The 23,568-nt window shown below is 45.1% G+C and overlaps 2 protein-coding genes across 3 annotated transcripts; both read right to left on the reverse strand.

Moving 5' to 3' along the window:
- Window positions 1-902: 902 nt before the first annotated feature.
- LOC115608789 lies at window positions 903-3,286 on the reverse strand. Its single transcript, XM_030488113.1, has 6 exons — window positions 3,165-3,286; window positions 2,874-2,988; window positions 2,007-2,225; window positions 1,643-1,702; window positions 1,447-1,544; window positions 903-1,119 (listed from the first exon to the last, which is right to left on the reverse strand). Exons 1-6 carry the CDS (start codon window positions 3,284-3,286, stop codon window positions 918-920), a joined length of 816 nt encoding a protein of 271 aa, XP_030343973.1. The 3' UTR covers window positions 903-917.
- A 3,770-nt stretch (window positions 3,287-7,056) lies between these two features.
- Window positions 7,057-23,564, reverse strand: OAT (ornithine aminotransferase). Of its 2 annotated transcripts, none has more exons than XM_030485741.1 (10): window positions 23,452-23,564; window positions 20,350-20,576; window positions 19,122-19,346; window positions 18,899-18,994; window positions 15,973-16,100; window positions 14,207-14,329; window positions 13,401-13,529; window positions 12,187-12,300; window positions 11,232-11,376; window positions 7,057-10,314 (listed from the first exon to the last, which is right to left on the reverse strand). In XM_030485741.1, the coding sequence occupies exons 2-10, from the start codon at window positions 20,546-20,548 to the stop codon at window positions 10,154-10,156; spliced, it is 1,320 nt and encodes a 439-aa protein (XP_030341601.1). In that variant the 5' UTR covers window positions 20,549-20,576; window positions 23,452-23,564; the 3' UTR covers window positions 7,057-10,153. The 2 variants fall into 2 exon arrangements, with proteins under 2 accessions (XP_030341601.1, XP_030341602.1); XM_030485742.1 differs by having other exon boundaries at window positions 9,329-10,314; window positions 20,350-20,582; window positions 23,452-23,550.
- Window positions 23,565-23,568: the final 4 nt, after the last annotated feature.

Here is a 23,568-nt window from a genome sequence, read left to right on the forward strand (position 1 = left end):
GCACTTGGGTGCAGGGACACAAAGCACTGTAATGATTTTCATACACCACCATCATTTTCCCTGCCTTTTTTTCTTTTCTCTTTACAATATTCTGCATTGTACGATGCAGGTTTGCAACCCTCCACGTGTATTGGCATCATTTATACGGAGAATACTTACAGGATGGTATTCCTTACATGCCAGAGAAGAAATCCTACAACCATGGAATGGTTTGGAATGGAAGGGACCTTACAGCTCATCTAGTTCCAATCTAGCAAGTAGCAGGGCTAGATTAAGGTCTTGCCCAGGAAGGGCAAACTGGTAGGCAAGAAGCTGCAGGATCCCATCTCAGAGCCCCCCAATGAAGAGGGTTTCCTGCAGAGAGCTGGGACCTGCTTATGCTGCAGCTGCTGGACTGGCTGGTGGCCACTGGCTGTGCCACACTGGCCTTCCAGAGCCTGGCCAGTCCCCAGCTGCAGAGGAGCTGGAGACAGGGTTGATGTTCTGAGTGTCCTGCAGACCCACTGCCCTGCCTGGAGAGGCTGCTCTCCCAAGACACAGCCACCTTGTGCTGCCTCGTCGCACGGGACAGTGACTCCGTGGTTGGCATCTTCACTGGCTCTTGGACCTCGCAGCTACCTGTGCTTGAGTCCAGCAGAGCCCCAAGCACTGGCTCTTTCCTACACCCTCACGATGAGCAAGGCCAAAGGTGCCCAAACAAGACTGCAGAGACCCCTCTGCCATGTGCATGGGTGTGCAGGGGCACAAGCTCCAGGCCTCCATCCAGGGACAGTGCCTGCCCTGCGGGTGTTTGGGGTGCTGGGGTGAGAGCGGGCCACAGCAGCCACTGCAGACTGCCCCGTTCACGGGACCCCCAAACTGAGAGGAGCTGGTTTGCATGTCACAGTCCCTGTGCTTTATTGGGGTGGGGGGGGATGTCAAGAAGGCAGCAGCCTCTCACTGACCACAGGGAAAATCCTTCCCAGTGCAGACACGAGGTTGCTGTAGGTCTGCTCAGGAAGCACATACATGAGCACACAGTAGAAGAACTCAGGGTTGAGACACAAGGTGTACACGACTGCAGCAGCCAGACAGAAGCCGATGGCCAGCTCCAGGCTGACCAAGATCAAGGAGAGCCTCCTGTGGGGCAGAAGACAGGGCAGGATGGATGATGCCAACCCCATGTCTCCTCTGGGCTGGCAGGGCCATCCTGGGAGCCCCGTGGGCTGTCCCCCAGCCGTTTCTCATTGCTCCCTTGGGCAGGCTGGGATATGAGACTTCTCAATCCCACATAACACCCCAGTGCAGGGAACACTGACCCTGGTCACTGCCCAGCTGCAGAGCCCAGAGCCGGGCAGCAGCTCACACCAGCAGCCTGGACTTGAGCCTGGCCAGATGGAGCAGGCGTCCAGCGCATCCCACCCGCTGCCTGGAGCGGGGCACAGGGCACCCCGAGGGGAAACTCACTGCAACCAGTAACAGAAACCACGTCTCCTGGCCAGCAAGTTCCTCTCCTCTTGCTGTGCCACAGCCTCTTCCAGCTTCTGCATTTGCTGATGCAGAACCTGGGAGAAAGAAGGGTCGGAGGGTCTGAGCCTGCTGAAGCCTCCTCCAACCTCACACTCCCCAAGGGCCTGTTTTGCACCAGCTCTTTCGACACTACCTTGTCCTTCTGCTGGTCCTCCCGCAGCCAGGCCCTCATGCAGGCAAGGTGGTTTTCCTCCTGCAAAGCAAAAGCAGTGTTGTGCACTCTCAGATCTCTCCAGCCCTCACTCACTACCCTATTGCCACAGGGCACTGGAAGCCTGGGCGACTCCAGGCCAGGCACAGGGAATGATGGGTGCCCCATCTCCTGGGCAATGTGTCCTCCCCAGTCACCCTTGTGCGCGCAGGCACTGGGCAATAAGCACCAGAGGACCCTCTTTCTGCAGGGGCTGGACAAGACAAGAGAAGCCCAAAGGTCTCTTCACACATTTCAGACCCAGCTGCCACAGCTCTGGGGCATGGCCAGAGGAGGGGACACCAACCTGGCTGCGGAGCTGCTGTGCAGCATCAGAGACATCCTCATGAGTCCCGTCCTGTGTGTGGAAAGGAGAGCACAGGCTCAGGGTCTGCAGCCCCAGACCGGGGGGACCAGGAGCCCCTCCACACCTCCATACCATGTGCTGCAGCAGCTCCTTGCTGCCAGCGCGCTGCGTGGAGCTCTGCGCAGCCAGCCTGATGGCTGCTCTGTCAGCCTTTGCTGCCTGCGGGAGAGGAGAGAGAACAGGAACATGGCCCAATCCCTCCATTACAGACACCAGACCCCAAAGTAAACGTAATAGAATTACAGAATCAACTGAGTTGAAAAGAACTGTAAGATCAAGTCTAACTATTACCCTGGACTGCCAAGCCCACCACTTAAACTAAATGCAAACTGATCTCCCCTCAAGAGCTCCCCTCATGGCTGCCTCTCATGATCTGCACTCACAGCCACCTCTCATCTGTTCTCCATAATGGCCCACACTATACAACTGCTGCCCCTACCCTTCATGGCCACCCCTCATCTCCATCGTGACCACCCCTCATGGATGCTTCTCACACCCCATGGCTGCCCTTGCTCCCCCCTCATGATCTTCCCTCATGTCCTCCCCAGCCATGCTGCTGCCCGGGTACATGGACCAGCACTGGCACCCCATTCCCTGTCCCTGTCCGGACCAGGAGCCCCTTCACACCTACCACAGGCTGCACCCCCTTCCCCTTCGCCTTCCCCATCCCTGTCAGCACATGGTTCTGAGTACCGAGCTCTGGGTGACCCTGTTTGAGCAGGGACATGGGACCAGACCAGACGATGTCCAGAGCTCGCTTCCCACCTCAGCCAGGCTGTGCCTGCACAGTGCCTTCTCCACACCTACCCAACACTGCAGCCGCTCCTTGCACCCCCTTGACTTTGCAGACTGCTCCTCCAGTTGCTCCTCGAGCACACGGACCACCTGCTTCACCTCTGCTGCCTCCATTGCAGCACAGTGGCTGCGAGGGGCAAGGGCACAGGCGCTGTCAGCACGGACCCTCCTCTCCTGTGTTCGCTGGAGCTGTTCCACAGCACAGCGACACAGGACAGGTGGTTGTTGTCACTCTCCAAGTCCTGCCCAGTAGCACCCAGGTTCTCCAGGTGCTCCCCACCTCTGGAAGCAGCCCGGCGTTACACCAGGGCGCCCATGTCACAGCCCCGCGGTGACAGCACAGTGACACAGCCACCGCTGCCCACTGTGACATGGCCACTGCCTCCGTGCGGCTGGCACCACGCGCTGAGCTGGGGACCAGCCATGGCAACCAGGGAAACAGGGCTCTGCTTTTGGTGCACGGGCAGCAGCAGTGGTGTCACCAAGGGAGTCCAACTCCATCATGGTCACTGCTGGTACCTCTGCTGCTGGTGCACACTGGGCACGACTGAGCTCAGCTCAGCTCGGGAGGGATATCCCAGGGGAAACTGGCTTACTGCATTGAAATGGAGGTGGTGTTATCCCCCAAACCCAGCGCCCAACGTGACAATGAAGCAGAACAGGAGTTGGACACTGATGCTTCGACATCAGCGACATGTAACAGGGCCGGAGCTCAGCTAAGGAGCTGGGAATCCCCCAAACAGTGCAGACACTCTCCTTGAAATCCCCTTGGCATTGCCCCGGGGCGGAGCAGGCTGCTCAGGGTAACTCAGGCTGCTCAAAGGTTTCCAAGCATAGAAATGGGGGGCTGGTCTAGTGCAGCACGGGGGTTGGAACTAGATGATGTTTAAGGTCTCTTCCAACCCAAACCACTGTGTGATTAGTCTGGTTTTCCCCCTGTGTCATTTCACAGCTATTCCAAATGACTGTATTAGCTTGAGGATTAGGTCTCCCATGTGTCAGACCCCAGGGAAGGGCTGGGAGTTCATCCAAGGTCCAGGCCTGAGTTTGGTTTTTGTGTTGTCAGTACTCTTGAGGGGGTTTTTATGCAGCCTAAATCGCAGCAGACTAATAGGATTTTACACAGGAACAAGTAGGAGTTGCTTTCTACCCTTGTTTGTTTGGACTAGGGCCAGTAACAGCCAAGGGGGTTTCCAGACAGCACAGTCTGTGCTCACATTGCTCCAGACAAGCTCAAGCAGACGGACAGAGAGCATCAAGGCAAACAGTAAGAGAAGAGGGTTTGTTATGGCCAGCTCTTATCTGCACTCAGCATGCTGGGCTGCAGGGGGAGAACAGGCTGCCTCAAGGATGGAAAAAGGACAGTAACTTGTATTGGAAAGACAAAACAAAAAACCATTTTAACCAGCAGCCCAAGCCAGCAGCACTTCCCTGACCCCATCTGACTGCACAGGCTCAGGTAGCTCCCTCCAGTCCCCCGTGTTTTACAGATAAAGCAGTATGAAAAGTTACCTCTCTCAAGTGTTCGCTGCAGAGGCCAAGACCCCTTCCAAGCCACGGTCCACACAGAATCCTAGAATAGTTAGGGGTGGGAAAGGACCTTAAGATCATCTAGTTCCAACCCCCAAAGTTTGGGGCAGCTTTCTACAAGGGCAGTACTAGGGATTTTTATTTAATGGTGTCACCATTTTGTTTCTTGTGTGCTTTTTGGGGTAAGGGCTGAGTGAGGCTTCAGCAAAACACCTCTTTTTACTGCACAAATACAGGAATTCCAACTGCTTAAGCCTCTCACTTTGGGCTAAAGCACCACAGGGATGCTCAGGGAAAGCACTTCCTGAGTTTAATGAAATATTTAAAAATCTGATATATAGAATCATATAATCCTGGTTTGTGTTGGAAGGAACCTTAAAGCTCATCCAGCTCCAACCCCCTGCCACAGGCAGGGACACCTTCCACTAGGGCAGGTTGCTCCAAGCCCCTGTGTCCAGCCTGGCCTTGAACACTGCCAGGGATGGGGCAGCCACAGCTTCTCTGGGCACCCTGTGCCAGCGCCTCAGCACCCTCACAGGGAAGAGCTTCTGCCCAAGAGCTCATCTCAATCTCCCCTCTGGCAGGTTAAAGCCATTCCCCTTGGCCTGTCCCTACAGGCCCTTGTCCAAAGCCCCTCTCCAGGTTTTTTGTACACCCATTTAGGTTTTGTCTCAAGCCTCCACCTTCTCATTTATTCTACTTCAGTGCTTTGAGAAAAGCCTTTTCTTCCTTCTGGAAAGCCACACTGGAGATACAGGAATACTTTTTACAGTCCCCTTCATGCAAGATCAGCCACAAGAGCGCACAGCACAAGTTAAGCTTTGAGATGGAGCCCTGAAACGAGCCTGAAGTTTATGTCACCTTTCGGTATTAGTAAAGACCAGAGGGAAATCCCCCCCCGGAGTCACAAGACACCCAAAACTCCACCCAGCAGAAAGCTCTTAGCTTAAAGCTGAGCTTCTGGCTCCACCTGATGGAAAAGAGGAGAAAGGAACAAGCAGCAGCTACTGCCAAAAGAAATAAAAGATGAAAGACGCAACTACAGCCTGCTTTTCTACTTCAGTAATCCACAGACATTGCTGTTGAAACACAAAAGAGAGATTGCTTCACCATGGAAACTTCTAACAGGGTCAAGATGTGCGGCTTTTTACCAGGTCATGACCAACAGGCATTTGGGGCCTATTAAGTAAGCTATTTTGGTAATTTTTAACTTTAGGAAATACTATTTGATGACATCAATACATGGGTTTGTAGCTGAAAAGAAGCCCAGATAAAGGACATGTCGTAAGCGTGGTTCCAAGATTGCCAGCAGGAAAGGAAAAAGGAAAACCTGTATTGTATGTTCTCCTGTCTCGCTGTTCACTATGCTGCTCTTGCCTCTCAGCATTCCACATGGTGCCTTTAAATCTCGGCTTACATTTATCCCTAAATAGCATGATTTATTTTTAATACCAGTATATATATTCCCTGCTTTCATGCCAGAAACCACGCACACTTCTCCTGCCAAAGTGCACAGGTGCCCAGCACAATTGGGCATTGTTCCTGCAAACAAAGCTTCCAGTGAAGCCAAGGGCTGCCCTGGGTGCCCCAGGAATGCTGGTTTGGCTCTGGGGTGCTTACATTACGTCCCAGTGTTTGCACAGCACTGAACGCAGAGTCACTATTCATTTGGGAAAGCATTTCATGTGCCTGATGCAAAGAAACATCAGAAGCTACTTCATCAAAATAGGTGCAGGCAATGTGATGGAGACAAATTAATCCTTTACAGCCACATGCTTAAAGCAGAGTTTTGTAGATGCATATATATACCTTTACAACATTTTATTGCTCTTGTTAAAGAAACTAAACCTTCTGGATAGGCAATGCAGGTCTCTGTCAAGTACCTCTTTAAATTTCAATTAAGTTTGTAATAAATTTCTAATATGAAGTAAGAAAAGTACTTGAGAAATACCAGAAAGGTACAGAAAGGGCATTCTCTGAGCTTGCTTCTCTGACTTCTTCACCTCCTATAAAGTTATGATGCAAAAAAAGCCCCCTCATTTTTATAAAATACTACAAGAAACCTGGAGAGGGGCTTTGGACAAGGGCCTGCAGGGACAGGACAAGGGGAATGGCTTTAACCTGCCAGAGGGGAGATTGAGATGAGCTCTGAGGCAGAAGCTCTTCCCTGTGAGGGTGCTGAGGCGCTGGCACAGGGTGCCCAGAGAAGCTGTGGCTGCCCCATCCCTGGCAGTGTTCAAGGCCAGGTTGGACACAGGGGCTTGGAGCAACCTGCTCTAGTGGAAGGTGTCCCTGCCCGTGGCAGGGGGTTGGGACTGGATGAGCTTTAAGCTCCCTTCCAACACAAACCAGTCTGTGAGACATCATGAGATGTCCTTCTTACATATTTTCTTTGCACATTCCAGTGTATAAACTACACTAATTTGTGAATTATTTGCAGTTCATCCTCCTTCAAATTCAGCTTTGTTCAGGACCAGCATTTGGCTGAGCTATAGACACTTGAGCAATAAGTGGAACAAGTACAAACCCGACAGCACTGGATTTCTGGCACGAAGCAGGTCAGGGCCCTTTGGTTGTTTACATTTTTTTGGTAATAAAAGCCCTGAGGACAATTTCTAAGGCTAATTAAGATCCCAGACAACAGAAGAGGCTGATTTCCAAGCAGTTAGTTATACAAGCAGCTATATTTGAGAGGTTTAAGTGGTGTCACAACCAGCCAAGTCCCAGTTTATGCTTGGTAGGAAACAGACAAGAAAACACTTTCCATGATGAAGCAAATTCTTCTTTGCTCCCTCTTTTTCTCACAACAGACACACATATCAAAGGCAGATGGTCTCTGATAGCTTGTAATTTTGCACACTAAAAGAGGGGGAGCTTTGACATTTCATTTGGCCATTCCAGCTCTTCCTGCTATCTCACAGCCAACTGCCAAGATGTTTTCTATTGTTGAAGCAGGGATTAACTGGTGACAGGCTCAAAGTCTGGGAAGAGAAGTTCTGGGTTCCTGTCTTCACTCCCGAAATAATACATATAATTCTGTACTTGTTCCAGCATTGAACTGTAATTAAATCAAAGACCAAAAAACCCCTTTGTCTGCTTTAGCTCCCAGGCTGCAGCCATACACCCTTGTCCTTGCTCTGGCCACCTGAAACATGTAATCAGGGTCTGAGGATGCCTATGAGCCCCAGGGACTGTCATTGTCTGTCCTGTTCCTGAATTTCTGAGCTGCTGAGGCAGGTAACATGCACCTACCTTCCTCACACAGGTAGCTCCCTATGGGAGCAACACAGGGTTGAGAGCAAGGCAGAGAACCTTCAGGTTAAAACAGCAAACTTCTCAATTACCCTGTCATTAAATAAGGGCAATTTAGGATGACAGTTTTTGACTTGTCTTCAGAAAGGCTTATACATACCTTGATGTTCATTAGCTGGCAGAGAAATTGGGTTCATGAAGCAAACATAAGACAAATAAAAAGCCCAGAGATCAGTCAGCAGTGGCCTGCTGTAGAAAAACTTCAAGTTTTAAGCTGTCTTGGCCTAGTAAATCTGCAACCAGAAAGTGGCTTGGACAAGATTAGAGCTCAAATTGAATACCAGAACCTAGAGAAATACTCTCAATAACAGAAAATGAACATCAGTACATCAGACCACAGAATTTTACATGCCCGTAATTCTTGCTTATTGCACAAATGAAAACTGGGGTGGGAAACAGCTTCAAACTGTTCTTCAGAACTGTTTGCACAAAAAGGGAGTCTGGGAACACAGTCAGAGATAAAAATATGCTACTGCAGGAAAACCCAAACCACAGTACTGGGGCATAAAGTACAGTACAGCATACAGGCCATGTGAACTTGTCCTGCTCTGCTCGGCATTAGTGAGGGCACGGCTGGAGCAGTGAATCACAGCAGGAGAACAGCCAGGGCTCTAGGAAACATTACTCCTCAGGAGAGAATTGTCATTTTAAGCAGAGAAGGAGCAATGACTGAAACAAGCTTTAGGTATGTAAAAGGCTGTTGCACAGAAGGAAGATAACCTGTTCTTTGGTGCCTGACGATGGAATCGATAAATGGGCAGCAAGAGAGACAGATGGAGAACATGGTAGGAGACTTGCTAACAATAAGGGCAGGGCAGCACTAAAACACAGACTGGGGTCTTCTGCCCTCCAGCCCTTTCAGGCCATTAAGCAAACAACGACAGAGCTGTAACTGGAACCTGGGGTTTACCTTTTGGTCTCTGAAAGGACTCCAGCAAATGCTGTTTACATTATGGTTTCCTTCAGTTATTTCACTCCTTTTCAATCGGAATACCTAAGCACAGCTTTCAGAAATGCCCACCTTCCTAAGCAACACCTCTTGGCAGTTTTTCCTTATTCCTAAGACTAACAGTCACAGTGACACATCACCCCTTGCAACAACAAGGCCTTTCCAAACTGAAATCAGTGTTACCTCATCCACAGCAGATGAGTGCTCATTTTCTCTCACTCAAAACCAGGTAGGGTAAACTCCTCTGTGCCCCGAACCAGCAGCTTGGTTCATTTCCACAAACCAAGGTGCCTTTAAAATACCAAGGGATTATTTACCACTTCCTATTACAAACATGTGACTGCATTTAATCCCTATGCTTGGCAAAGGGAACGTTTTGCATTAACAGTGATTAATCAGGGTTTAGTCTCAGCTAAACCCAACTCAGTTAAGAAATACAAGCGACCTAGGACAGGAATAGCAGCCAACTCCACAATTTCATATAGAATACCACATTGGCAGCATCCAAAGGCACAGAAGTGCAGAAGCATTCACCCTGTAAAAAAAGCACAGCAGAAGCTGCCGTATAGAGACTGATAGAAATTCATAGACTGCAAAGGCAGTGCTTGCTCTGGCTTTGGACAGAGGCAACTACAAGTTTCTGTAGAGCTTGCTTCTTTTTTGAACACACTGTGTATTTTAATTGCACATTAACTTTTTTAATAATGCAAGGCATGGTTTAATATAAACATTGAGATTATAGGAAGTTTTATAACAGTATAAACCCATCTATATGCTCAGGTTTATTTTACAAGATTGCAAAGCCAAACACTGAGGCCAGGCTTGAAAACAGCATCTCTTGTCAGACAATCAAAATATCGTACATACAGAACACAGCTTGATGCTTCTGAGGTTCACCAGCACAACACCCAGTTTGAGAGACCTTCAGTGTTAGAAGTTTTGTCTAGCTGTAAATGTGAAACAGAGATTCATCCATAATACAAGTGCTTCCATCCTATAGACACCTCACCAAGGGGCAGAAATGCCACATGTGACGTTTTGGAGAGTGATATAGGACCATAGAATGGTTTGGGTTGGAAGGGACCTTAAAGATCATCTAGTTCCAACCCCCTGCAACAGGCAGGGATGAGAGTGCAAGATCACCCTTAGTATGATATATATATATAAATTACACTTCAAACTTTGGCCAAGACTTTGAACAATTGAACAGATTTCTATAGATATCTCCCCTCAAACATTCTGACTTAACTCTTCAGTAGGTACAAAACTAGATGAACAGAACCTCACCAAGTTTGGGAACTCTTTAAACTGGAAACTCTTTAGAATCATTCTGTATTTTCTTCCGAGCTATTATAATTTAAGGGCATAGCTACGTTTTAAGAGTCAAGTCCTCTTGGATAAAAGGAACGAGAGATGCTTGCTTCAAGAACAGGCCTTCATCGCACTTATTTCCACGCACCACCTTGGGTCAGTCAGCAGATACACTTGCAAAGCCACGTGGTCAGAAAGACAGAATGGTCTTATGAATTATTTCGATGCACTCTCTGATTTCATCCTCCTTAATGACGAGGGGTGGTGCCAGCCGGATGATATCACCATGAGTAGGTTTGGCAAGAAGTCCGTTATCACGAAGCCGCAGACACACCTTCCAGGCATCGTAGTCTACAATCGAAGATAAAAAGAAGCAGAAGACACTTAAACACTACGGCACAAAAAGCAGCACAATTGCAGCACGTGCTATGTGGGGCCAGACTGTAAGCTGTCTGCCATCTGGCAGTGAACAGATTAAGTGTGTTCGCAAATGAAGCAGTCGCTTCTGAGCCATCCCCTACAATTTGCAGTGAATGTGCAAGACTGCTGCAGAACTGCAGTTAGTCTGCAGGGACTCACAAGTTTGTCTCCAGTACACTGAGTTTTGCTCATTCACAGCTGAGTGCTTGTCTTGTAGCAATCAATTTAAAACAGGGAACCATGCGAAGCCTTACATTTATGCCTGGATTTCAGTGCATCATGTGCATGTCTTCTACAACAGCTCCCTGCAGCACTTAGCATATATTCAGGACAAATACAATTGTCTGCTCTGGCTCCTAAGCAGTTTTCTGATATAACTCAAGGTGTTAATTCCTAGAAACCTGTTCTCAGTCGTCAGCTTTTTCCTTCTTTGTACTCTCCTGGATTCATTGTACTCTTCCAGCTATCCTGGAAACAACCAACCTCAGCCAAGCCTTCCATAATCTGACAGAAACTAGTGTTCCAGATGTGGCCAGTTTTATTCTGATGAGGAGACAAAAGGGAATTTGTTGGGAGCAAGATTCACCATCAGGTTTGAATATTATCAAAACATAAAAGAATTTAATTGATTAAAATAATTTTTGAGACATACTTAGTAAAAACCCCCTAATTTCAATAGCACACAGTCACTTGACTACATTTTCAGTAGCTACTACGGTATTATAGCCAAGATCTGAACCCAGACATGATGCCTATAAACCATCCCCCTGCTCCATTAAGATACTTCCAATTTAAGGTGAAAAATGTTTGTTCATGCTGTGATTGTGCAATTGATTTTATTTCCTTACCTTTGGTTTCCCGAATTACAATTGCATTTAATAGTCCTCTTCCTCGTACACAAGTGACAATATCAGATGGTGTCTTCATGAGCTCGTTTCTTAGTATGTTACCCATTATTTCTGCATTTTTAGCCAGGTTTTCCTCTTCAATTACCTAAAGGGAAGCCAGATCCCCAGTCAACTGCAGGGCACTGCATTTGGTTTATGTACCATGCTGCAATGGATGACTAATGACATTACAACTGCTGAGATACAAAAGCTGCTGCATCCAAAGTATCCCTGCAAAGCAGATTAGTATTAAGCCTTTACTCATTCATGTTTACAAGAGACAATAATCTCTTTGAAATTTTATTCTAAATTAACTGCTTTTCATTTGCTGTTATTTACAAGTAAATGATAGGTCTCTGAAGACTCTTAATCTGTCCAGGTCCACAGACTGGGTAATAATGAGGCTTTCGGAGTGACTTGCATTACATGTAGTCAATTATGCAGTCACAGACTAATTAAAATATGGACTCTGTATAAGGCATTTTGCTGGCTTCTGTCTGAGCTCCAGTAGCACATACGTTATCAATGTCACAGAGCAGCAGCCTCTGCAATATGGTATAGTAAAATAAGCCAATTTAAAATGTCTTTGTGAAATTAGTGAAACTGTTTTACTGAAATGACATAAGTGCCTTGAAACCTCCCCTAGATAAATTTTGTCATTGAAGACATTAAGACCGTAGAAACATAGAAATTAGGACACATTCCCAGTAAAGACTTTAGAATTTGTTTTGTGACCTATGCAAACAGTAAATCACCACCAATTTTCCATCCTTACTTAAAGCTAGATTTCTACTTGTGGCATAACAAATAATACCATTTATTTAAGCAAAGATTACGCCAGTGTGATTACGCCAAAATGCCAAAGATTATGACAGTGTTTCCTTTGGAACCCAAATCTCTATTACAACACACAAACCTCCAGTGCTGCCATTGCAACACGGCAAGCTAAAGGATTTCCTCCGTATGTAGATCCATGTTCACCAGGCTTAATGGTCAGCATAACTTCATCATCACATAGTACTGCTGAGACCTAGAATGGGAAGGTCAGCCAATTGATTTACATATATATTCAGAACTGTAAACTTAAATATCTCTGAAGCAAACTTTTCCCCAGGGCTCAGGAAAGGATAATTTTCAGCCTGTGGTGATAAATTACATTTACATTCCCAGCTCTGCGTAGAGGAGTGTATCTGACAATCACATAAGAGCTTAATCCCTTAAATACACTTAGCTATAGTGGTGACATTAACATCTAACTACACTTGAAGGGCATTTCTCCAAACGGAATATTATTTCAAGAGTTTTCAGCTTCAAATCCTCTGTGTAACAACTCAGAAATACCTCCAATCAGCCAAAATAGTTCAAGGCATATTGTAATTTCCAGCCTAATCAGCAGGAATTTCAATCACTCCAAGAGGATAAAATCAGTCATGCGGGCATGCCAAGCAAATGAAAGTTGTTCAGAAATAGCTTTATAATGTATGCTTTAACACACGTAAGTGTTTTTTTTTCCCTCTGCAGAATTCACCTAGAAATTAATCACAGCAAGACTGTGTTAAACTACTCTCCAGAGAGAGTACAACAGACTAACCAGTAATTCCAGAGTGAAAAGCTGACCACTGGACACTTATTTTCCTGACAGGATAATATCAAACTGAAGAAAACAGAGATTCATTTTTCAATTAGTTGACAAGGGCTAAAACACCTGAAAATCACCAGTGTAAGAAAGCGGCATCTAATAACTTGCCACCCTAACAAGTTGAGTATCAACCTAGGAAGTTCAGGATACTATAGAATCCTAGAATAGTTTGGGTTGGAAAGGACCTTAAGATCACCTAGTTCCAACCCCCCTGCCATGTGCAGGGACACCTCGCACTAAACCATGTCAATATATAGACATGTCAATTATATAGATATTTCAGCTATAAAAATAATATATATCCCATCGTTTTCTTAGGTATCTCTCACAGCTTGGACTATTTGGCTCATAAATCATAGTTAATCTTGCAAACACTGATTTCCAAGTACAGCAAACATCAGACTCAATTGTTCTTCCAACTAGCAGGCTTTCAGTGTTAATTATTACTTAGGAATCATTATTCAACAAATGGATACTTCTTTGTTACTCACGGGGTATAAGCCACCAGAAAGGGCTTTTCCAAGAAGAACTATATCAGGTCTCACATTTTCATGGTCAACAGCTAGCATTTTCCCTGTTCTGGCTAAACCAGTCTGTACTTCATCAACAATAAATAGAACCTTTATAGAGACAAAAAGGAGAAAAATCCACATATAAGAGAATGACTTTCACTCCCATTTCCAAACTCAGTTCAAATAATACAGCGTAATTGCACATAGTAAGTGAAAGACCTTCCAGCTTCTTAGTACAATCCAGACAGGACATAATATTGAGAATAGGAGTCAGGAATGTGGTATGAAAGAGAATCTGAGAAAATGCTGAAAAAAAAGGACAGTATTATGAGACCTCTGGTCTCCAGAGAATGTAAAAGAACATCCATAAGCATATTTTCTTCACTGGGTCATTCTGTGACCCATTAGTAACTCTTGGTAGCACTTAAGCACTCCAGCAACAAGGTCCCTTGACAGCCATGGTAGAACCACTGCAGGAATTGGCTTCTGGCCCAAGAAACTTATAATGTGAAAAAGAAATGAAAAGTTAAATTAACATAAAATAAATGCAATTTCAAGCACATTCATAAGAAACTTCAGTCAGTGACAGCAGCAAGAAAAAGGTGCACTGCTAAGAAGTACTTGCTGGTAAGGAAAGAAGTATCCCTACCCTCTCCCACTGAAAGAAAAGGAAATTATTAAATAGTACATGATGTCCTATACCTTGCATGAGGATGACCTTACAAGGCACACCAGTAAACACAGTGTGTAATATTTAAGCCACCTTGTTATAGAGAATTCCTTACATTGTGTTTTGTGCAGAGGTCCCGCACTCCTGTGAGATAACCTTTGTCAGGAACAACCACACCTGCTTCACCTTGAATGGGTTCAACCATGAAAGCTGCTACGTTGGGATCTTGAAGAGCCCGCTGTAAAAATGGGCATGTGGATAGAAAAAACAAGAAGAAAAAGCTTTTATTAGGTCAAATTTAGAAGACACAGAGAGGAATACATGTAGCAGAACCTAGCTCTAACCCTGGAGTTCTGCCTCAACTCATAATAGTATCCATCCCAGGAGTTATCCCCGAGTGCCATTCCGGTTCCAACACAAAAGCCTGTGTTATATTTGCTTTGAAAACTCAGCTGCTGTGCTTGCTTGGAAAGTTACAGAGCTTAAAAATTGCAAACTCAGACAAGCAGATTATCGGATCAGTTCATAAATTACCTCAGAAATACACCCAGCTCGGCGTTACCCCATGCAAGGCAAACAGTTGCCTAACGCTTCCCTCAAACAAAAAAGAACGGAGCCTCTCCAGAACAGTTTTGTCACCTTAAAGCAAAGTCCACAGCTATTTTCTTGCACCATCAAGTTCTAAAAGGTTTAGAAGTCCATGAGACTCAAAAGATATAACGATTCCAGCATGAATTTACTACATAATTTCTCAGTATGGCCCCATAAACAGAATGAATTCAGTTATCACTCTGACAGATGCAGATCTCAGTTTCAGGTCTCCAGAGCACGTTATTCAAAGCCTTGATAAAGTTGGCTGAAAGCCACTAAATACTTACAGGGCTTTCACAATGGGCAGCTTTATGTAGGTTCAAATCTGAGTAAGCTTTTCCACCCTGCAACTGTAATACACTGAGAGACCTTTGTTTCCCCCAACCAAACTCTAAGGAGGCAAGCATCTCTGTCCTAAACCCTCCGATCTCCACAGCCAATTCAGTTGTACTAAGCAGACCCAACAGGCACAGAGGACTAATCAACTCATCACTCATGGAGACAAGGGGGAATGGCATCAAGCTGAAAAATGGGTAGATTTAGATTAGATGTTAGGCAAAGAGTCTTCACTATGAGGGTGGTGGGACACTGGCACAGGGTGCCCAGAGAAGCTGTGGCTGCCCCATCCCTGGCAGTGTTCAAGGCCAGGTTGGACACAGGGGCTTGGAGCAACCTGCTCTAGTGGAAGGTGTCCCTGCCCGTGGCAGGGGGTTGGAACTGGATGAGCTTTAAGGTCCTTTCCAACACAAACCATACTGTGATTCTGTGATTCTATTACCCAGATGATGGAGAAGTGGCAATGCCAATGCTCCTAGTCCTTCAGGACTACCTGTGTTTGGCTGGAACCCTCTTGCCTCCCACATTCCAAGCCCAGCATCCTATGGCTGCCATCAAGCACCATTTACCCTTTAATACTTTAGCCTAAATTATGAGGGTGGGAAAGTAGGTAGGTAAAGAAAGATATTAGTTTCAGAATCCAAGTCCTGACTTTGGAATGTATGCTACTGATCTGAATTCCCCTAAGTTTTATCTGCTGTTGTTCATTTATACCTTGAACATCTTACAGGAAATGAAACAGGTTGTGTGGCTTTCCTTTTACATCCTAAAGCAAAACTGAAGGCAGAATTGACACACATTTCCTATACGTACATTTCTTATGTACATCTAGATACATATATCTTAGTGTCAAAGCACATTTCAAAGGATAAACTCCTGATTTTCCTGGCTTGCTATTCACCAATGAGATGCTGTAAAATGACTGCTTGCAAGAGAACAAAAATGATCAAATACCTCAAGAGCTGGTAGATCATTGTATGGGATCACTTCGAAACCTGGCATGAAGGGTCCAAATCCATCATAGCTGGATGGGTCAGTAGAACTAGAGATTGCAGACATTGTTCTGCCCCAGAAGTTGCCAGCTACAAAAGAATAAAAGGGGGGAATTGTTACAAAACTAAGAGCCAGAACAGTGTTTAGGACATCACACTTTCCATTTGGTAATGTGTTTTAAGAGTTGTCTAACATTAGTATATTAGCATCCTTCTGCTAATTGTCAGCATTTTACGTTGATGCCATACATTGTGTTGCTGTATCACAAGCACACATCAAAAACAAAAGTAAATTATACTAGAAGACTTGGCAATCAGACAAAATAATTTCCATAAGCTTTGTTAGTAGCCTGAAAAATTGAAAATAACTCAGGAAATAACATCTTTTTAAGGAAAATGTACAGCTTTTACATAAATATTCCTCATTAAATGCAGAAGACAAAAGTAACCACCCCCCAGAATTTAGGTACTAATAATAAAGCTGCCAATAAGCCTAAATCCAAAACTAGATTTCTGTGCATTTCAAAGTTCAAGGAGAACCCAATTATATTTATAATAATATTGTGATATTGTGCTATTTCATATAGAAACATGAGTTAAAATGTCTGGGAACTATCTATCACCAAGACTATGATATATCCATGTAATATTTCAGTTAAATCAACATACTCTCAGCTAATCAGTAAGAAGGTGCATAACAAGACTAAGATTAAGGGTTCAACACCTTCACAGCATTCCAAGTCTTTTCCTCCCCCCCTGGTTTCTCTGTAGCTGTGATCCCAGGGGCAGAGGATGTTCTCAACCTGCAGGAAATCCTGCATTCAGTTGTCACCGAAGCAGCCAGCTCTAGGCATCCCCTCTGTCTCATCGCCAGGGTAAACAGCATTACAGCATTCACCGCAGCAACGTCTCCTAAGGGAACAATCCCTGCCAAGTTTTGCTCAGTCACGTGCTTGTCACCTCAAGGTTATGTTAGTGCAACCCTCTGTATCCTGAAGCAAAGCCCTGAAGACTGCATTACTCAGAGCAGAGCAGGCTGGCTGCTGATGGCAGGCTCTCTCCACCTTAGCAGCACTCCAGCCTCTGTGTTGGCTCCCTATCAAGCACAGAATCTACATCAAGTTGCCTAAACTGATGTTTAAAGCTATATTTTGTTCTGATGTGAGCTACCCAAGAGAGCCTTTTTTCTGCCAAAATGCTGGCTTTGGCAAGAGGATTAGTGGGGTTTTTTTTCCTAGCTACTTGGCACATAACGACATATTGTGGTTAAGGGGATGGGATCATAAAAATGGAGAGCATATGCAGTTTATCAAGATGAGAAAGCACTTACTAAAAGTTAAGTGTCTGAAAAGCAAAATAACATACAAATGGAAGGGAAGGAGGGAGAAATATATTTGTTCAAAGAATTCCCAGAAGAAATAAAAGAATCATAAAATAGAATCATAGAACAACCTCATCTACTTGATCCTAAAAACCGTAATGTAATATATAAGTATGAATTGCAATTTAGAAGTGCTGCCTAATCACAGTTATGGTTCAGCTGCTATAGGTACCAAAAGTCAAAACCAGTATTTGCAGCTGGACCAAGTAAAAGAAGTCAATATTTAAGTAATAAGCTTTATTCTGGAAGGTTTTATAAAATGCAGAACCGCTGAACATCAGAATTGACAAAAATGCTTCACCTATAACCAGAAATACCAAATATAAGTTATTTGAATGAGACATTTATTTATTTCCCTAATAAAGCGCAACACTCTGTTCAGAGCAGGTAACTTCTCCCTCTTACAGAGCCAAGCAGAGCAGGCAGATAAAGGGAGGCAATGCACCAAATATATAATGAGGACTTTCCAGGGCCCCATATCTATTTTAGCAATATTGCTTTTACTCTCATTGTATGATCAAGACTACAATATGGCTTTACTGGGTTAATGCCAGCTTCTGGAAGACCTTAAGAATGCGGAAGAAAACTCCTGGTAGGGAAAGCCTAAGAAGGAAACAGGCTTAACCTTAATGTGGAATCTATGAGAGGGGTATCAGCAATTTGAAGAATGAATCCACCAATTAGGAATAAAAAGGTAGTGCACTGTGACACCCAGGCAGCAGTTAAAAGAGCATGGGGCAGTGAATGCACTTTCCATGTGATTTCCAGCAGGCATTCAACCTTTTTAGTTGTCAAAAATTGGTGAGTAGTACAAATAAGGTCCACTTTATATATTCAATTACTGTTTATAAAGCTTTATAAACCACCTTACTAACAACGGTTTCCTTCCTGGATTTGAGTTCACTGTTGTATTTCCCTTGCAAAACCAGACATTATCAGCAGTTCCTGACACAGCACAACTACCCTCATTGCCTCTTGAGGCATAAACCTCCACAAGGGAGAGGATCTGAAACTGATTTGTCATAGGAATTATACTCACATCTTCTGCTTTTACAGTCACTTCTGTTAAGATCACATTTCTTTAAGGACATTACATTAAAAACTCCAAAAAGTTTCTAACTCATTGTAACTATTTAAGGTTAAAATCAAATAGACAGAAGTTTAGGCAGAATGTTCTGTTAACAGAATATATTTAAGACTGAACTTCACAATTTAGAAGGAGGCACTTGCAGAACCCTAAGGTCCTGCAAAGACTGTTGTAACCACAACAGAATCACCAACTGTAGATATGTGAGTACAACACAACCTGTTAACAGGTTGAGAACTTTGATTACATTATCAAAAGGTTACAGAGACCTTCAACAGATGTGATTCAGTGACAAAACTGAAACATTAAGAATACCACAAAGTACTCACTACAGCTATAGGAGAAAAGAGAGTGCTATATGCAGTGGCTAGAGCTCTCTTCCTCCTCAATACCTCAACTCATAACACACACTTTACATACCTGCAAAAATAATTTTGGCTTTGTACTTTGGAACTCCTTTCACAATGTATGCCCACTTCCGAGCCAGCTTACAGGCAGTTTCTCCAGCTTCCACTCCTAAAACATAAAGCAGGACCATTATCACACTCATACATGAGACAGGCCATTGATGCAGTACTAAGCGTTACAAAACCATTGACTCTCACAGACAAGAAATACAATGGAAATAAAGTTATCCTTTTACCTGTGTTCATTGGAAGAACTTTGTTATAATTGAACATTTTGGTGACAAACTCCTCATATTCACCAAGCACATCATTGTAGAACGCTCTGGAGGTAAGGGTCAGTTTTTCAGACTGAGTTTTCAGAGCGTTCACGATCTTTGGGTGACAGTGGCCTTGATTAACAGCACTGTAAGCACTCAGAAAGTCAAAATACTTTCTACCTTCAACATCCCACACGTAAATACCTGGGAAAACAAAGGTATGGTCAATACACATAATAAAAGAAGACATGAGATAATACTAAATGGTATAAGCTAAGAGCTACAACACAACCTGGTCAAATACAAGTGGTATTCTTGCTGTTCCTTAGGGCATACCTGAAACACCCTCTAGAAAATAATCAATTGGCAATGAGAACTTGAGCACAAATTACCACAGTACAAATAAATGCCCATGGAGGAATCAAGAAAAGAAGCATTTTCCATGTAAATTTCACTATGTTAGTATTACTTACTAACTCTTAGTAATACTCTGATATTACTGTTAGTAAGAGTATTACGGTAATACCAGAGTATTAATTCCTCTCCAAGTCCCTGTTTTGGGTCCTAAAATGTAGATAAAGAATACTTTTATAAGAGAATTAATAAGAATTGGGGGTAATAAAAGAAAGAACAAAACCAGCAGAATCCCAAGAGTCTCAAAACTTGAGGGATGGTCAGCTCTGAGCTGTCAAAATGTGTACGGATAAAGAACTATTGGATCACTATGGCGATAGCATTTCAGTATAAACTCATAGAATTTAACCTGCAGAGCACAAAAGCCCCTTAAACATAATAAAAGATCAGATCAGGAACAGTACACAAGGTCTTACATAGGGTTGCAATGCACCTTTTCATGTTCATATGAACATTAAACCACTCCACACAAGGTAACAGAAGAAACGAAGTTGCTTGAAACTTCCTTGCTGGGTTATTGTGAATTATGAAGATCATCAGAACTTAGACCTCTATTTAGATAAGTCATTTTGGAGACTACAACTCCATCAGGCAGCTTTATGCATAATGATCCATTTCTCTAACCAGCAATTACCTGTCTTCATTTCATCAACTCTCTCAATCCCATCCCACCCCCCAAAAAACCCCAAAGGTTCAGAAATTGATTAGGTCAACATCATTATGCCATGATCCCATCCCACCTACACACACTCATCCCATCGACACCACCTAAGGAGGAGCTTAAATAAAATACCTTTTCCTTTTTCCAGAGCAACAGGTAGTGGGTGATAATTGTGGGCCCCATATTTAGCCTCACGTTCAAATATGAACTCAGAGGATGGAGGTCCTTGAATGGTTTTTTTAGTTGCAACTGAGGTGGCAGAACTGAGCGAAGCGTGAACACCTCGACAGAGAACAGCGATGCTCTGGGAGCGGGTTAGCTTGGAAAGCATTATTGACTTCAGGGATGCTGCTATAGATCTGGGGGGAAAGAAGAAAGAAAGTTAATTATTAGCACCAAGAGTACTTCAGAAGAAACATATGACACGATTGAAGTGGGTTTATTGCCAGGATTACAGGTTTTTCAACTCTTGTGCAGTTCAATCAAGCTTATATGAAGTATAAATGAATGTGCTAACTTGAAATAAGTATTGTTTTCTATTTTAACATACACTCACAAGAACATACACATAAAGCACTCAGTGAGCAGCATTTTAAGAACATCAAAAAACAGATAGTAAGTAACAGTATGTCAGATATTAATGATCATTATGGCGCCTTGTACTTTCTATAGTAGAACTGAGTGATTTCCCCTGAATCCATAACCTTGTACTGGTAACATCTAAGGATAATCTGAGAGTAGAATTTCATGGGACAAACACACTTGCATTTCTTGCTGTGTCTTCACCTCGATGTAAAGATATGACCCAGGGAAGGGAGGCTGAGTTGGCATCCTAAAAGCTGTTCAAGCAAGCCCTCCTCACAGCACCGAATACAAGGAGCAGCACAGCAAGAAAACCACAATTGCTTTAGCAAGCGCATGAGTTCTCAAAGCTCGAGTTTCTCGTCTTGCAGAGCATCACACTTATAAACTGGCAAAAGGTACAAGGCCCAAAGGAACATCACAGATTATAATGACAAGTACTCTGATTATCAAATACAGACTCTTTTATCACTTAACTCCATAGCAAACTGAAGACGTAAGTAGCCTTGGCACTGCTGCACCACCCAGCAATAAAAGCATACTGTAAAACTTAACCAAAATATGCTTATTAAATATCAAGTGGAGAATGTTATAATAAATATATTAAATATAACAGGAGAACAGGCAGAAGTTCTTCCCTGTGAGGGTGCTGAGGTGCTGGCACAGGGTGCCCAGAGAAGCTGTGGCTGCCCCATCCCTGGCAGTGTTCAAGGCCAGGTTGGACACAGGGGCTTGGAGCAACCTGCTCTAGTGGAAGGTGTCCCTGCCCCTGGCAGGGGTTGGAACTGGATGAGCTTTAAGGTCCCTTCCAACCCAAACCAGTCTGGGACTCTATGATTCTATGAATGCAAGGACGGTTTACTCCAGGCTGTTGTTATTTCAGGCTGCTTGCAGACACAAATATTAAGTCATGGATTTATTCTAAATTTATTTTGGAAAAGGTCTGCGCTCTGGATATATCATGTTAAACAGAGAGGCATTTCTTTCAGCAGACTCGTCAGATAGTACATTGCTGCTTCTCATGTCTAAGCAAAGCCAGGAGACCGTTTTCTGCATCTAGGAAAACCCAAGTCTTTAGGAAGAGTCAATAGTCTCCATTCCAGCAAGGGATGAACAGCAGCTTCAGAGCTCTGGGCATTTCACCAGCTATCATCAACGCTGTTACATTATTAGCCATTTGTGTTAATTCTCTTTAAGATTTTGTAAATAAAAGAGGCAAATACTTCTCTGTGCAAGAAAAAGAATTGACAGAAACTCAGTTCAACTGCACCATTCAAAATTACAACTTGCTTAACTCCCAAAATTTAACTGGTCTGTGACTCCTGGCCACTGGCACACCTGCATGGCACAGCAGCTAAATTCGGTCACAAGCTCCCACATTTTTGGAGGTTCTCCAGACATTCCTGAAATGAAAACTGTAAAGAAATGAAGCTCCCATCTGCCCTGTATCAGAGAGCTACTGTTCTGCATGAAGAATGACACACCACTAATGCGAGGTTCTTCTTTTAGGTTGGAAAATATTAATCAGAAGTTTTCCAAAGGTTTTTCCCCCTCCATGAGGAGAAACCCCCTGAAACTGTGCTAGTGAGGCCACATCATGTTAGCTGAGGAATGGGAGGTCACATGGAATAGGGCTGGGTGAAGCTGAGAATTATGGATGCGTTTGGAGTTAAACGGTGAAGACAAAACTGGTTTTGATGATCAGCATGAGAAGGTGAACAGAAGTATCAGGAAAGAGAAGAGGCACAATGAAGGCGGGGCAGAAGAAGGAAAAAACCCAAACTGTGAGGAAGTGAGAAACATGATCGTGCTCCGCAGCATGCAGTACCGGAATGAGAAGCCAGGGCGTTTCACCAAGTGGAAAAGGTCTTGCATCAGAATGGAACAGCTACAAGAAGCACAGCTGTAAAACACACTTGAACCACTTTGCTCAACTGTTGAACAAGAACATCCAGAGAAGAGCACTGTGCCTGCAGACCCCACTGGTACCCTGAACAGTTGTGTGCACCCCATCCCTGACATGCACTGAAATACACCCCAAGCTAAATGGCATGTATTATCAGATACACGAAAACCACTCGGATTCGTGTTGATACAGCATAGAGGCATCCGTGCCACGCTGCAGCCTTCACCAGCGCAATACAAAGGGGGTGAACGTTCAATAGGACAAGCTATAGGAGGAGTGCGACCAGCCTGGACATGCCAAACCACCTTTTCACACCACACCACATCAGAACAGCCCGGCAGCCAAGAGCGAGCAAGAAACCCAGCGCTGAAACACCGGAACCCTCTCGCCATCCCCCGGCCAAGGCCACGGCAAAGCCATCACGGACCGGACGGAGCAGCGCTGACAACAGCCACAAAGAGCAGGGTGGCTGTGGCGGTCCGGCCTGCCCACACCCCGGCCACATAGCGACAGCGGGTCCAGCCTCACTGCGGCCCCGCCGCGGGGCCCTGCCCCGGGAAGCCGCCGCCGCCCCCGCGGGGCGGCCCGACCGCTCCCGCCGCCTCAGTGGCGGGGCCTGCGCGGCCTCGCCCGCACAGCCGCGGTCCCGCCAGCGCCGCGGGGCGGAACCCGGGGCAAGGCGGCACCGCGGGAGGCAGGAATCGCTCCCCCCCGGCCCCGGGCCGGGTGCCCCCGCCGCGCTGTACCTGCTGCTGCCGCCGCTGCTGCTGCTCGGCCCGGAGCCCCCGGCGAAGAGGCGGAGCCGGCCCGCGGCAACTGTCACCGCTCCTCGCCCCGAGGCACACCCCGTGACATTCCCGCCT

Source organism: Strigops habroptila, chromosome 5 (assembly GCF_004027225.2).
Source record: "Strigops habroptila isolate Jane chromosome 5, bStrHab1.2.pri, whole genome shotgun sequence".
NCBI lineage: Eukaryota > Metazoa > Chordata > Aves > Psittaciformes > Psittacidae > Strigops > Strigops habroptila.

Bases quoted from the DNA above. Each gene is read 5' to 3' on its own strand.
- LOC115608789 (XM_030488113.1), bottom strand. From the start codon at position 3,286: ATGGCTGGTCCCCAGCTCAGCGCGTGGTGCCAGCCGCACGGAGGCAGT. The intron at 2,226-2,873 runs GTAGGTGTGGAG...CCTCTCCCGCAG, and splicing joins AGGAGCGGCTGCAGTGTTGG to GCAGCAAAGGCTGACAGAGC. The intron at 1,545-1,642 runs GTAGTGTCGAAA...TCTTTCTCCCAG, and splicing joins AGGACCAGCAGAAGGACAAG to GTTCTGCATCAGCAAATGCA.
- OAT (XM_030485741.1), bottom strand. From the start codon at position 20,548: ATGCTTTCCAAGCTAACCCGCTCCCAGAGCATCGCTGTTCTCTGTCGA. The intron at 14,330-15,972 runs GTATTTGATCAT...CCATTTTTACAG, and splicing joins ATGATCTACCAGCTCTTGAG to CGGGCTCTTCAAGATCCCAA. The intron at 11,377-12,186 runs GTTTGTGTGTTG...GCTTCCCTTTAG, and splicing joins TTGCAATGGCAGCACTGGAG to GTAATTGAAGAGGAAAACCT.